We start from the raw sequence: 15,324 nt of genomic DNA on the forward strand, positions 1-15,324 counted from the left end.
TAAACACTTAAGAAATGAGTTAATTTATGTTTTTTGCTCATGTGACAAAATAAATTATATATAAAATTATACACAAGGGAGAATAAGACGAAAATTACCAAAAAAAACATAAGAAAATTTAGTCGAGGGTGAATGAAATTTTGTGATAAAGACTCAAGGGTGAATTACACTGAAATAGTTTAAGAAGCACTGCACTAGAACACAAGAGGATACAGAGGGTGATGCATTCAGCCCAGGCAATCATGGGCACAGCCTTCCCTGCCTGCCATTGAGGCGCTGCATCAAGAAGGTGGCTTCTATCATCAAGGAACCCAAGCTCTGGGTAAGGTCCTTCTCTTGCTGGTACCAGTTGCATTGTGGCTTGGTTCGGCAACTTGTGCGCCCAGGAGCGGAAAAGACTGCAAAAAGTTGTAAACACTGCTCAGTCCATCATCGGCTCTGACCTCCCTACCATCGAGGGAATCTACCGCAGTCGCTGTCTCAAAAAGGCTAGCAGCATCATCAAGGTGCCACACCATCCTGGCCACACATTCATCTCTCTGCTGCCTTCAGGTAGAAGATACAGCAGCCTGAAATCTGCAACTTCCAGGTTCAGGAACAGCTTCTTCCCCACAGCCATCAGACTATTAAACTCAACTCAAACAAAAATCTGAACTTTAATAGTCTATTGCACTGTATATGCTTATTTGTGTGTGTATATATATGTATTCTATGGTGTATGGACATACTGATCTGTTCTGTATTTATTTATGCCTGCAATATTCTATTGTGCTGAAGCAAAGCAAGAATGTCATTGTCCTATCTGGGACACATGACAATAAACTCTATTGAACTTGAACTTGAACCATTGGCCAGGAGGTACAGAAGCCTGAAGTCACACACCACCAGGTTCAAGAGCAGCAACTTTCATGCATCTATCACGTCCTTGAACCAACCTGCACAATCCTACCTCAGCAGCAGAACACAACAGGTTATCTCTTGCAATACCATGGATTTGGGTTTTTTCAAATTGTATTTTGCACTAATGTCTTGTGTTTTGCACAGTCTTTTTTCTTTTTACTGTCTTGCAGAATTTATGTGTAATTTATGTATGTTATGTTTTTGTGTATGGTCTATGTGCCTGTGATGCTGCTGCAAGCAAGATTTCCATTGTACTTGCACTTCTCCATACTTGTACATATGACAACAAATTCAACTTGACCTCACCTAATGTCCACGTGTGATCAAATGGACTACTGGAATTCACTCAGACAAAAACTTAATCCAGTTGGAACTAATGGTAAAGAACATCATCTAAATTACCCAAACATGATATTCTAGCAGTCAGAAATTAAAATGTAATCTACAGGAACAGAATCTGATTCTACCCAATTTCAAGGTTCAAGGTTTCAAGATCAGTTCATTGACACATGTACCAATTAAGGTACAGTGAAATTCGAGTTACCAGTTGCTGCTGTTAATGAATGGTCATAGGCACCTACGGATGTCGAACCGGATGGCATCACCCTGCTGCACATGTCTGCTGCCTCAAATGCAAGAAGCTACTCGCCCCTGTGTGTCTATTGTCAGAATATTCTATTTTTCTTTCCCAATATCCCGAACAGTTTGACTGCAGGCTGGGGATACGACTTATTTCTTTTGGGTTACAATCGTATTCTGTAATATTAGGTTTTGTATAGATATTGGGGTTTCAGTCCTAGCAGATTGTGGTCCCATTAGCAACAAAAAGTTTAATTTACACAACACCATTAACACAGGCTTAATTTTTGCACCAGATAATGAGATATTATGGGAGATGACCCAGTACATTTTTGTGGGCGCCATAAAGAAAATTAGTGGGGTGAGATATAGAGAGAAAATTAGGATCCAGGCAGTTAAGAAGAGATACCATTGGTTGATCTATTTAATTCAAGGATGTGTACTTAAATTGGAACAAGATGAGTTGATATAATAAAAACACAAATAATGGAAATACTCAGCAGCTAGGTCTGAGTTTGATGAGAGACAGAGCCAGCATTTCAGGCCGAAGCCATCTTTGAACTGAAACATTAACTTTGTTTCTCTTTCCACAGATGTAGCTAACCTAGAGAATATTTCCAGCATTTTCTGTTTTTATTACGGGTTTCCAGCATTTTTACTGGTTTGAGATAATTGTCAGACTAGTGTACATGTGGGATGATTTTTGTTTCACCGAGGTGGAGCAAATCTAAATAATTGTTCGGGTGAGGGCAGTTAGATCCCTTGTCGACTCTAAAAGTAAAAGTCCAGAAGTGGAAAAAGAACATTTTGTAAGTATTATTTGGATGCAGTTGGGCAGAATGGAATGGAATCAAGTAAGGGCTGCCCTTATCCCTTAGACAGCTGAGGAGAACGGTGTGGTCAACTTTGTTAAATGTTATGGACAGGCTGAGAACAATAAGGACAGATTACCATTGTGTGATTCAGCTGGGACACTTATGACTTTGATGTGGGTTCTACAGTGGTGGAGGTGTAAGTCTGATTGGAGAGATTTACACATTGCACTGCAGGAAAACGATTATGGACGTTCAAGAAGGAAATTAACGTATTGGTCTCTGTATGAGTATCCTGTCTCATAACTGACTCGATTTCAGGCCTTTTCCATTTGAGCTGTATGTGTGAGGCAGAAACATTACTGATCTTAGTAACTCAAAGGGCCTGGCAGTTGCTTTTTGAAGTAGTTTTTGTTTCCTGCCATGGCTTCTGTCCAATATAAACATCCTTATTACTTTATGTCATACTTATAAATAGACTTGTTAACGTACAAGGAATTATTTAAGGGTTAAAGTTGATGCAACAAATCAATGTATGGTCTTTATGTGGAGTAGTGAGATGGCAAGGACTATAGGATGCCCATTTTAGTTGTTATTTTTAGAACTATGCGTACGATCATTTTTAATGATATATCTATATATTAAAGAATCCTATATAAACACGGCAGGCTGAAAATGAGCAATCGTCAGCCCACCTCAGGGGCTTGAGGTGCTTTTGTGGGAGTACCAAATATCAGCAAATCCCATTGTAAATATGGGTTCCCAAACCCAAACTTCGGCGTGTAACTTAGTCAGGAAGGTGTCAGATTCTAGTCGGGCCAGAGCCAGTGCAGAATTGGAAATCCCGTGTGAGATGCGCCCCCATTAATGGCCAGCCGTCCTGGTTCCCCGTTTAGACTGACGAGGTTTGGGTTTGGACGAGGATTGATCTCCCATTATTGTTGTTTTGATACGCCTTCTTCCAGCAGGACACACAAAGTCTGCCTGCCTCCTCCTCCTCCTTCTCTCCTGTTTAAGTGTAGCGGCTAGTGGGGGGTTGGGGTTGTTTCGGGTGTGTTTCCCGCGGTGTCTAGGAGCTCCCCTCCTGTCGGGCTGGGTTGGTGGGTGGGTGGAGGTGCGGGGCAGCCGCTGACTTTCATCCCTGGGATTACTTTGCGCGGAGGGAGCGGCGGCAGAGGGCCGGGCGGAGCGGAGCGGCGGCGGCGGACGGAGCAGCGCCGAGCGGCCGGAGGTGAGGCGGTCCGAGCGAAGTAACAAAGTAACAACCGGAGCGGAACTGGGCGCCGATCCGGAGCGGGAGCCGAAGCGGAGCCGCCCCTCACAGCCACCGGGTCACCCTCACCACCACCACCTGACTGACTGACCGCCGCCGATCAACGCCCCCTCCTCCCCCAACACCGGGTTCGATCGGGGAGTGAAGTGAAGCGAGCGCCGGGCTTGTGATGGAGCCGGGGGAGTGAGTGAGTGAAGGAGAGGGAGTGTGAGGCGGGGCAAGGCCGGCCGGCACCCACACCCACACCCACCGCCAGCCGGGCCCGAACGGCGCAGGCCTGGCCGGGCCTAGGGCGACCAGGGCCTAGAGTTCAGCCAGTGTCCGGCAGCAGAGTCCCGGGCCCAGAGCCCGGGCCCTGGAGCCCAAGCCCGGCCCACAAAGCCACCGTGGCTCTGCCTTGCTCCCTAAACGCCATCGATAGAGAAACGGGACCGAACTGATCCAAACTTGGCCTCCGAGTTGGGACTGGATTGATATCCGCACCGAAGATCGATATCACATCGATTCCATACTGGATGATGAGACTGAATCGACTCCTGATGGATGCGGCGCTGGAAAATAGTCTGAATCGATAAGCCTGATCAATGCTGCACAGGATGATGAGTGTGGATCAATGACTGCTCGATGCCACAGTGGATTAAACTGAATCTATAAGTATCACGGTGGATTGTCAGATTGAACTGATTAGTGTCAATACCTGATTGATTCCTTGTAGGAGCTGCAATAACGGGAGCGCTTGGTTCCGGGTTAAGGTTGGGCTCGGTTTCTGGAATGGGCTTTAGTCCTGGACTTGGCTCTGGGCTGGTCTGAGACTTTTCTGATCCAGTTTATTAATCCGAAGCCTCATCAGGACAGACCTGCTCCAAGAGTCTGAGAGATTTTACGTTTTTATATGGTTCTATATTCTCCTTGGATTATTGACAATCGATCAAGGTTTTGCGAAACAAAATGAGAATTGGATAAATTGTAAGAACAGGAATCAGTGAGAGGAGCCAAATGAGCGTGACACCGTCCGGGCTGAGTGAGAGGTAAGAGTACACAATATGAATTAGAACCAGCACATCAATGTGGGGATTAATGGAGGGCGTGATAATGGGGGAAGGGAGGGAATATAGATTATATGGGGCTCGAATGTACAGTTTACAGTGTGATCACCCGTGGTGTTCCTGTACAATATCTGGCTGTATGTTAAGTTTATTATTGTGCCCTGTATTGTTTGTTCAAACTCTGGTTGTATTTCACAAGAGTTTGGGAAGGGTGCGGACCAGAGTGGTACCTGAGATGGCAAGAGTTCATTAAAGACATTTTAAAAAATAGAGTGGAGAAAAAAAATGAGGGGGAAATTTGATAGGGGTGTTCAAAATCATGAAGTATTTTGATGGAGTTAATGAGAGGAACTCTTTCTCACTGTCAATGCTACTGGATACCAGTGGGTACAATAGAATTGTCAAAGGAGCAGAGGGATGATGAGAATTATTTTGTATAGATTATAAAATAAATGATTAAATATAGATTGTTAAGATCGGGACTTGCCTGAAATGGTAATGGAAGTAGGCTCATTAATAAAGTTCAAAAGAGAGTTGGACAGATAGTTGAAGGCGGAAATTAACAGGACTCTGAGGAAGAAGCAGGGGAGTAGGAGTAATTGGATAGTTTGTTCAAAGAGCTGGTATGACGATGATGAGCTGAATATACTGTGCAATTTAATCAAGACCTATTTGCTGCAGGAGCCCTGCTATTATAAAAATAGGCAGATGCGCTGTGGTAACAGCATATGTTTGCCTTTAATTATTTGCATTTTTGTGATTGCTGCTAATAAGAGAGATCAAAATTAGCATTTTTTACAAGAATAATTTACAGCAACTCCATCTGTGTTTCGGTGAGTTGGGGTAAGATATAACAGCGATGCCAGGAATTAGAATTGCAAGTGCCCAGACATTTAAAAACTGCCACTCTAAATGTACGGGATTAATGTACACTTTAAGCTTGTCCAATTCGGATCACCTGACAACTGAAATTAATTGCTCCAAAGGTTTAGTCCATGCCTTTAGCTAACATTTGCAAGAGCTTCAGAATTACTTTCTTCACCTCACTTTCAAAAGTTGTATCTCTTTCTTTTGTTCTGCTTTAACATCTCCTTTTGTGGAATGGTATTAAAGGCTTTTTTTTAAATATATTAGTGGTATGGTACCTGTTATACCAAACTAACTCTTCATAGGGTCTCTAATCGATGATGTATAAGTAATTGGTGGGAACATGCAGTGATAGAGAAAGAAACTTGTGTTTCTCAAATTAAAAAAAAAAATTATGTGAAGGTATCTTGATCCTCAGTTCTGTTCAGTTCTGGAAGAATTTAAATAACCAGGATAGTTGAACTTTTCCATGGTTTACCATTTTCTGAAAGTTGCACCAAGTTGTGAGCTTTGTGCATCTCTGAACCAAACACCCACAAAAAAAAGTTTGGTTGCCCCATCAGTTGAGACCAAGGCACAATCAAATCACATTGCAATTAGTCCATCTACTGCACAATATAGGATTGTGCAAGTGCTAAAGATTGTGGAAATGTTCTTACGGTAGGTCCATTCATGGTAGACAGAACATCCAGAGGTCTGATTAGAAATAACTTTTTGGTTCCGAAGAAAAGGTTGGTTAAATTTGTGATTTTTATGCATTAATTGAAATTGAAACTAATGTGCTTGTGGACGAAAGTAGCATATGGTAGCTTCAGTTAGAAACTTGAACGGACAGATCAATGGAAAGGAAGTGTGTTTTGGATAACAGATTAATCAATCTCTTTAGCAATTGGAAAGCAACAAATCAGAATGGCAACATAATGTTTGGGAAATAACAACCGAGAAATTCAGTTTGCGGAGTGGCTCAAAGTATGGAGAATAAAAATAATAATTTCTGTGATTGACTTATACATATATGTTTCTGGAGTTTGGCAAGGAAAGGTGATAAATAAGGAACACCAACCTTTTGCTTCATGATAAAAACCCCAACATAATTTCATATCTCTCGGATTAAGTGTTCCCATCACATCTTGCTCTGGGTCACTTTCAGTTCATTGGTTTCTGGGACGGTAATAATAATTTTTGGGGTGATTGATTGATATTTTATTAGTATGGTGGAGAATATGAGAGAATGGTTAAGTGCATTGTTGTAATTTGCGCAGGAGCCATGCAATGCCAAAGCCATTGCATTGTGCGTAAGAGCTGTGCAATGTTATTGTCGCGTGTGATGATTATTAAATGTGTCTGAGTAAGGCTTTCACAAATAATATGTGCGTAGTGATAGACCCTGCAATAGATGCATTGGGCAACAAGCATGTCCATGTCTTCTTAATTGAGAAGCTGCTTCTAACGTGGCCTGTAAGATGCTGGATTTTTTTGTGGATGAATGCAGGTGAGTGCACAGAGTGGAAACACTGGTATGCATCTGCTGTATTTCAAGATTTGGTTTTCACAATTTTCAAGAGTGTCTTTTTAGTTGGATTAGTTGAACAATCCGCTTTTTAGATTTTGATGGACTGCTCAGTCGTCATTGACAGACTTCAGAGGCTGCAACAACGGTCAGCATTCATTGATGTGCCAATTTTACACATGCTAAGTCTGAATGAGAGTCTCGACCCGAAAAGTCACGTGTACATGTTCTCCAAAGATAATGCCTGGCCTACTGAGTTACTCCAGCACTTTGTGTTCCTAACTGCTAAGGAAATGTTTGTTCTTGTGGGACAGTCCAGAACCTGGGTGCATGATTTCAGAATAGTGAAGTGACCATTTTAAGGCTGAGGTGAGGATATTATTTCTAAGGGTTATGTATCTTTGGAACCACCTGGCCCATAGTGCTGTGAGGGTCCATGCTGAGATGGATGGATATCTAATCAGTTGGAGAATGAAGGGTAAGGGGAAAAGGGTGAAAAGGTGGACTTGAAGAATGTAAGATGATATGAACATCAAAGCAGACTCGAAGGCCTGAATGGTTGACTCTTGTTTGTACTTACTGTCTTATTCATTCGCTCATTGTCAGAAAACTTAATCGGTGATTTTGGTATCCATTCGCTTCAGTAGGTTCCAGCTCTCGTAGCTTGCAGAGAGACTTGCCATTTCAACCCATGAGGTTGTATGAAATAGGACTATTTAACCACTCGATATCTAGTAAATGTGGCACAAAATGTTAGGGCTTTCCAGCCTGAAAATAGTTATGTAAGCTCAGAGTCTCATTCTTTCAGACTTTAACTATCATTAAAGTTTTAAAAATTGAAATGTAATTATTTGCCTCCTAACTTTCTCTCATTTCTATCTTTATCATTCCTCCTTGTGATTTTTGTACATTAATTAAAATGTTCCTGCACTCTGACTCCAACTCTATGACTTGTAAAGGAAGTGTAAGAAGACACTGTAGATACCCTAACTTTAATCTTGGATTTTTATTCTGTTTGATTTGGAGACCGTTCCTTTAGATTGAAGAATTACATATTTCACTCTTATTAAAGAGTGAGAAAGAAAATAAAGCTTTCATGTTAGTCGCTTTAACATCTGTCAAGGGGAAATTGCTAGCGACTACCCTGTGTCCAAACACTGAATGATTTCAGTTGATCAGAGAGAGCTGGCATTGATTTGCAAGGAGGAAGTTATACTTTATAAATGTGAATCAAATGTTTTGTAGAAGGGACTTAAGTAGTGGACAGGGCAGTGGACTTCTATAAAGCTTTGTTTAAACTCATTATAGAATATTTATGAGATAAGTCAGAGCATGGAAATGAAGGCAATTTATTAATCTGATTTAGAAATTGTGCTGCTGGGTAGCATGAACAGGGATAATGTGATAACACGGGCAGGATTTGACCAGTGATCTGCTGGATTGATGAATACATGATGGGGCCAAAACTGTTCTTATTTATGAAATATTTAGATGACGTTATGGAAAACCACATCACTATGTTTGCTGAAGAGACAACGATGGGTGGCATTGTAAGCAATGCAGATGGAAGCATCGAGTTACAAAGAGACATTAATAGATTACGTGATGTACAATACTGCAGAAAATAAACTTTGATGGAGGCAAACATCAAATATTTTTGACCTAAGAGAACAGTATGTTTTAAATAATGAAAAGTTAGAAGCTTTCTGCTTTTGGTAAGTACATAAAATAATCAAAGGCTATTGGAATTCTTGGTTTATATTTAAAAGATACAAGTTGTCAGTAGTTATTCTGTAGCTGTACAAAGGGCATGTTAGACCACACCCGATTATCTGGATGGTTTTGGAAACTACACTGTAAAAGGATCATATTACCTAAGGAGGGAATACGCTATACATTTTTATATATCAAAGTCGAATATTTTACTTGTTGAATTTTGGGATCTAGTTGTCACTGGAAGCTTTAGCGTCATAAGTTAGCATTTAATGGCCCACAAAAACCCTGGAGGATGTGGTTGTGAGCCAACTTCCAAACCCCTGTGTTGTGCCAGGTGGAGGGAATATTGTGTCAATATTGTTGGGAAGAGAGTTCTGGGATTTGGTATATGTGTTGTTAATGTCACTTACCACTTATCAGATCATGCCTGAATGTGAGTGGATCTTTTTGAATGCAGACATAAGCTTCTTTATTTTCTTTGGCAGCAAAATTTTAACATTGTACAACTCTGAATGACCAAGCTCATTTCTGATCTTTTAATGGAAAAAAAACATTGAAGCTGCTGAAGATGGGTAGCCTTATGATGAATAATCTTTGACTCTAAAGGGAAAGATTTAGTATGATATGGGCCAAATGCAGACAAATGGGACTAGCTCAGCAAGGCACCTTGGTCAGCATGGATGGGTTGTATAAATGGGCCTGAATCTGTGCTGTATGTCTCTGACCCCGCTATGCGCAGATACAAAGGGCATTAAACCAGGGATCTGATTGAAATTCAGACGACCAGCACAAAGCATAAACATAGCTGACAAGGTGTATTTGTGTACTGAAGAAGGGTTTCGGCCCGAAACGTTGCCTATTTCCTTCGCTCCATAGATGCTGCTGCACCCGCTGAGTTTCTCCAGCTTTGTGTACCTTGTATTTGTGTACAGATGCTTAAATGCTTGGACACCCCAGACAAGGTTACATTGCATCCTGTTTCCTCAGTTCCTTATCAACTTGCAGCATGAGGATAAACCACATCAGAAGTACATTGAATATTTTTGGCCCCTATTGTATTGGAGCCAAATCAGACTATTTCACTGATATTGTTCTGGATGTGGAAGAGTTGTCCTTTGAGGAAAGAGTAAGCAGATTGGAACTGTAATAATTTGACTTCAGAAGAATGAGCGGTACAATTTTTAGCGGCTAGACAAGATAAATCCCAAAGGTATGTTTACTTTTGTGTTCAGAACCTGGGGTCGTGATCTCAAAATTGTGAGGTGACCATTTTAAGGCTGATGTGAATTTTTTTTTCCCCCTGAGGATAATGTATCTTTGGAACCACCTGTCCCAAAGTGCTGGGAGAGTCAAATGAGATGGATGGATTCCAAATCCGTTAGGACTACATCCTTGAACTTTCCTGCACAGCCTGTATCCATCCTATTCTATCCCATCTCGACAAATGGGAGCACCACATACTTGTACAGAGCAGTACACCTAGTCTGTTCCCTACTATGTCTTTCACGCTAGGATTATCTGATGTTGGCTTTTGCTCGTTCCTGTTGAGCCTGGCTTTTGAACAATTTGAACCCAGGAATGATTGGGTTAACATATGATGAGCGTTTGACGGCACTGGGCCTGTACTCGCTAGAGTTTTGAAGGATGAGGGTAACCTCATTGAAACTTATTGAACAATGAAAGGCTTGGATAGTGTGGATGTAGAGAGGATGTTTCCACTAGTGTGCGAGCTTAGGAACAGAGGCCATAGCCGCAGAATAAAAGGATACATTTAGAAAAGAGATGAGGATGAATTTCTTTAGTCGGGATGGTGAATCTGTGGAATTCATTACCACAGATGGCTATGGAAGCCAAGTAAATGGATACTTTTAAAACTGAGATTGACAGATTTTTAATTAGTACAGTTGTGAGGTAGTTATGGGGTGAAGGCAGGTGAATGGGGTTGAGGGGGAAATATACCAGCCCAGATTGAATGCAGAATAGACTTGATGGGCCGAACGACCCAATTCTGCTTCCATAACTTATGAAAATAATGGGTTAAATGTTGACTACGCAGTGGACCAATGACTCGTGTTGCTGTTGACCTTCCAAAGCCAACATGAGGTGGAATGCATGTTGTTGGATCCACCAGAGGTGTTGTGCTGACGCCCTGTCGCCTGCGGCTGCTGTGTAAAAACCGAGTCATTTACATGGTCTGAACAGCAGAAGCTGTCACAAGTCTGAACAAGGCTTGAATCAAGAGCAGCGATCTGTCTGCTGTTTGGAGTGTAATCAAAGCAGTGATTTCCAGCAGTGGAAGTCCTATTTTTTCAATGATTATGGCTGATGGAATTTTTAAAAACCATTTGCATAATTTGCTGTTGAAATGTTGGTTTTATTTCTGAGGAACTCATGGACTGCTGAGGGAGGAGGGTTGGTCTGAATATTGGTGTTGAACCACTCTTATGGAAAGGCAAGCTTTCATACTGTGAGAGGTAGTAGCAGATGATTGTCATCATATTTCTTAGCCAGGTTTACTGCCCTGTAACCACCATGAAGAGTGTTGACTGAAAAGGCTTTTGTTTTAAATGTTAACTTTCTGGCCTGACTCTCTCCCTGTCTGGAATCGGTATAGTGATCTGTTCCGGTTTAGATATTGTATGTTGGAACTGCAGATGCGGGTTTATGCTGGTATAACCAAAGATTTAGGTAAGTGTGGGAGAGAGAGAGAGTTAGAGATATTTATTAAAGATTTCTATCATAGGTTCACCAAGCCTCATGAGTTGGTGGCAGAGGTGTGAATTCCTATTCCATCAAACCTAATATTTTTCTCTGATATTCGTGACTGAGAGGTATTGGACAGTTTGTGCCCTCTAAATTGCCTGCCTGCTTTGGAGCAAATGTTGAAGCAGCGTTTAACCTTGCAACCACCTGTTTTTCCCTTTTGGTCTCGCTGGCAGGTGCGTTTTGCACCTCTGACCCTCGACCTTCCTTTTTCTCACCGATTGCTGCACTCTAGCTTGAGCCGCTTGCGTTCTGAGATGTTTGAAATGTGTGGTGAGTGTTGAAACCCAAGTGGTTTCCGGCCGGGAAGTCACAGAGATTTATTGTGAGGTTGAGGAACCCACAGCCTTAAGCTGAGAAATTGTGGCTGAATCAAATCACAGAATGGCTGCACTTTTTGAACAAATGCGGTTTCAGGGCTTTTGGCTCCCTGTACCACTCCTCACTCTGCCATTAGATTCTCCATCCTCACTCTTTGCTCTTTCTATAATTCCTTTTGTGGTCTCTCTCACAGTCCCATACTCTCTTTCCCATTGCCTGTGCACTCCCTCTCTGCTTTCTTGTTCACTGTCTCCCTTGGCAGCCTCTCCCTCTGTCTTCTTCTGCATCCCTGCCATTTACTCCCTACTTTTCACTTGCACTGATGCATACCTGAAACCCTGGTTGGCAGGGTCCACGTTTGCCACAGCCAGTCATCTATTCTGGATTTGGGAGAGGTTATATGTCAATTAGGATACATACCCATTTTTTTTTCCTGTGTCCACGGTGTGCCTCTGCAGTGATATCACAAGGTGGATTTGGGTTGCCTTTGAAGTGGTAAGTGTTGGAATGCTGGCAATGTGGCTTTTAATTGCAGCTCTGTGTTTAAACACATGCATTGTTTTGTTGCTCCGGCTTCATATTTCTGTGCGGTAGATGAGGCCTCTCTGCCAGTTAATTACTGTAAGGAGCTGGTGACTACCAATCTGGGCGTGGACCCAGTCTCTCCCAGCATCAATTTTCTATAAATAGGTGTGTAGGCTGAGAGAGACGGACCGGCCATGTAATTACTGCGCCTGTTCCCAATGTGCTGGTCTTTCATTATGGGCTCATTTACCCTTTCATTGCTGTGTTAATGATTCGTGAAACCCACTCTCTGCAATATTGTCTCCCTAGTGCAGGCTGATACACTGATAGCTTCCTGAATTGGAACAGGAAAAAAACCTAGTTCAGACTTATTTCCCCTTTTGGGTATTTTGATACAGTGCCCTCCATAATGTTTGAGACGAAGACCCCCATTTCCTTTATTTATTTGCCTCTGTACTCCACAATTTATTTTGCCTCTGTAGCCCCCCCCCCCCCCCCCCCCCCCCCCCCCCCCCCCCCCCCCCCCCCCCCATTTCAGGGCACCACAATGTTTGGGACACAGCAATGTCATGTAAATGAAAGTAGTCATGTTTAGTATTTTGTTGCATATCCTTTGCATGCAACGACTGCTTGAAGTCTGCGATTCATGGACATCACCAGTTGCTGGGTGTCTTCTCTGGTGATGCTCTGCCAGGCCTGTATTACAGCTATCTTTAGCTTATGCTTGTTTTGGGGGTAGTCCCCTTCAGTTTTCTCTTCAGCATATAAAAGGCATGCTCAATTGGATTCAGATCAGGTGATTGACTTGGCCACTCAAGAATTGACCATTATTTAGCTTTGATAAACTCCATTGTTGCTTTAGCAGTATGTTTGGGATCATTGTCTTGCTGTGGAATGAACCACCGGCCATTGAGTTTTGAGGCGTTTTTTTCGAACTTGAGCAAATAGGATGTGTCTATACACTTCAGAATTCATTATGCTACTACCATTAGCAGTTGTATTATCAATGACGATAAGGGAGCTAGTACCTTCAGCAGCCATACATGCCCAGGCCATAACATCCCCACCACCGTGTTTCACAAATGAGATGGTATGCTTTGATCTTGGGCAGTTCCTCTTCTCCATACTTTGCTCTTGCCATTACTCTGATATAACTGTCCACAAGGCCTGTTTACAGAACTGTGGTTGCTCTTTTAAGTACTTCTTGGCAAACTGTAACCTGGCCATCCTATATTTGCAGCTAACCAGTGGTTTGCATCTTGCCGTGTAGCCTCTGTATTTCTTTCATGAAGTCTCAGGCATGATGTTCTTCTAATTTAAATCAGAATTCCCGATTTTTTTTTTTTTTTTTTTTTTTTTTTCCTTTTCCTAACAATGAATCAGATTTTTCAAATTTTTTGTGCCCGATTTTGACACAGTTTAGTTGGCAAGATTGTAAAATAAAGGGGTGAGGGAAGGAGAGTCAATGGAGGTACCGATCTGGAGGCGGGCAAGCTTGTGATTCATGATGGAAGTCAGCAAGGTCAGCCAATGGTGGGGGGGACAAGCGGGAGGCCGTGGGCAGAGGGAACACAACGGCGCTCTTTGGCTGCTGCTGAGATCAGCCCGGCTGCGCCGTGCGAGTTGTGACGGTGCCCGTTTGTCGGAGGGAACTAGAGCACGAGCGGGTGAGACGCATGGCCACGAGCGGGCGTGTGGGCTCCGGGTGACCGGGGCACCTGGACAGCTAAGATGGGGGTGATGGCTGCAGGGCATTGATCCCCTCCACCCCTCTCTTGTGGAGAAAATAAATAAAATATGGAGCTGTGGCTGGAAAGGGAATGGTACCGGCGATGATAGTGGGGGTTAGAGAGATGCGGGGCCCTACCTCCGGGCAGTGACTACCCCTTCCCCTTTCTGGTGATTTTCTGTTTATATTGGGAATTTTTGTTTCATTGCTATTGGCTTTTTAGTTTTCTACCCTCTTAGTGTTGTAGATGTGACATCAGTGTATTGACAGGTAACTGTGCCGTGGAGTACAGAGGCAAATAAATAAATGATGGGTCTTTGTCCCAAACATTATAGAGGGCACTGTATCAGGGGCTGATGTGACATGCGTGTCAATAACTTTCTATAATGTTTTAAATATTGCATAGTAGAATTGGATGAATGTCCAGCCACAGAAAACAGATTACATCAGGCTTGAAGTATGTTTATTATTATGGCTGTAGGGCATTTAGGCTTCATACATGCGAAGGTGAGATATAGCAGACTGGTGAATGATGTATATTTCCAGATATTTTGCATCCGGTATCACTGTACAATATTTCCAGGGCAGGGGTGAGAACAATGCAAAGTTCCAATTTCACTGTGACAGCAAGCACTCATAGCCTCGAGCTGTGAAATAGTAGTTGATCAACTCGCAGAAAGTACAGGGTAAACCTCCCTGACAATGTCATTATCAGCACCTTGTATTTTAAATGGAAAACAAAGAACTGCAATGCCTAACTTTAATGATTCACAGAATTTTTATTAAACAAAATTTACATCGCAAGCAAGGAACTTGAAAGACTTTGTCAAAAATGCACTTATCAAAAGAGAAGGGGAAAATTTCAATTTTATGTCTTCTGAAGCTGAAAACATTGCTGGCAACCGTGGATTGATTGCAGTCAGGGATGTAATAAATGCTGAATTGAGGGAGTGTAAATATTTTGCAGTGTTCCGAGGAAGGGCTAGGGCACGTCGAAATTTAAAAATGGGTGAACATTTTTTAATTAAGTATTCCTGCTCGGGGAGCTATTGTACATCAGAGAGTACATGGATGATGAATGAGTTTGACTGGTGAGAGTTGGGAAATGGAAAACTGTTTTGGATGAACCCTGAAAATGGGAGGCCAGACAAAAACGTAATGGAAAAATGAAGCTTGACGGTACAAAATAAATGGATGAGGGTTTCAGCAGCACATGAGCTGTGATAAGCAAAGTTGGATGTTAAGAATATGACATTAAGTGTGATGTTGAGCAAGGACATGTT

General features: G+C 42.3%; 1 protein-coding gene across 10 annotated transcripts in view; it reads left to right on the forward strand.

Annotated features, from left to right (window-relative positions):
* Positions 1-3,639: 3,639 nt before the first annotated feature.
* The window catches only part of LOC129712382 (rho guanine nucleotide exchange factor 12-like), a 93,355-nt gene continuing 81,670 nt past the window's right edge, over positions 3,640-15,324 (forward strand). For all 10 annotated transcript variants that reach the window (XM_055660756.1, XM_055660769.1, XM_055660757.1 and 7 more), the window contains exon 1: positions 3,640-4,592. Coding sequence is in view for 4 of the 10 variants with exons in the window: in XM_055660759.1 (XP_055516734.1) it covers positions 4,561-4,592 (32 nt within the window). In the remaining 6 variants the exon portion in view is untranslated. The remainder of the gene's footprint in view (positions 4,593-15,324) is intronic.

This window comes from Leucoraja erinacea, chromosome 32 (assembly GCF_028641065.1).
Source record: "Leucoraja erinacea ecotype New England chromosome 32, Leri_hhj_1, whole genome shotgun sequence".
In the NCBI taxonomy this organism is placed as follows: domain Eukaryota; kingdom Metazoa; phylum Chordata; class Chondrichthyes; order Rajiformes; family Rajidae; genus Leucoraja; species Leucoraja erinaceus.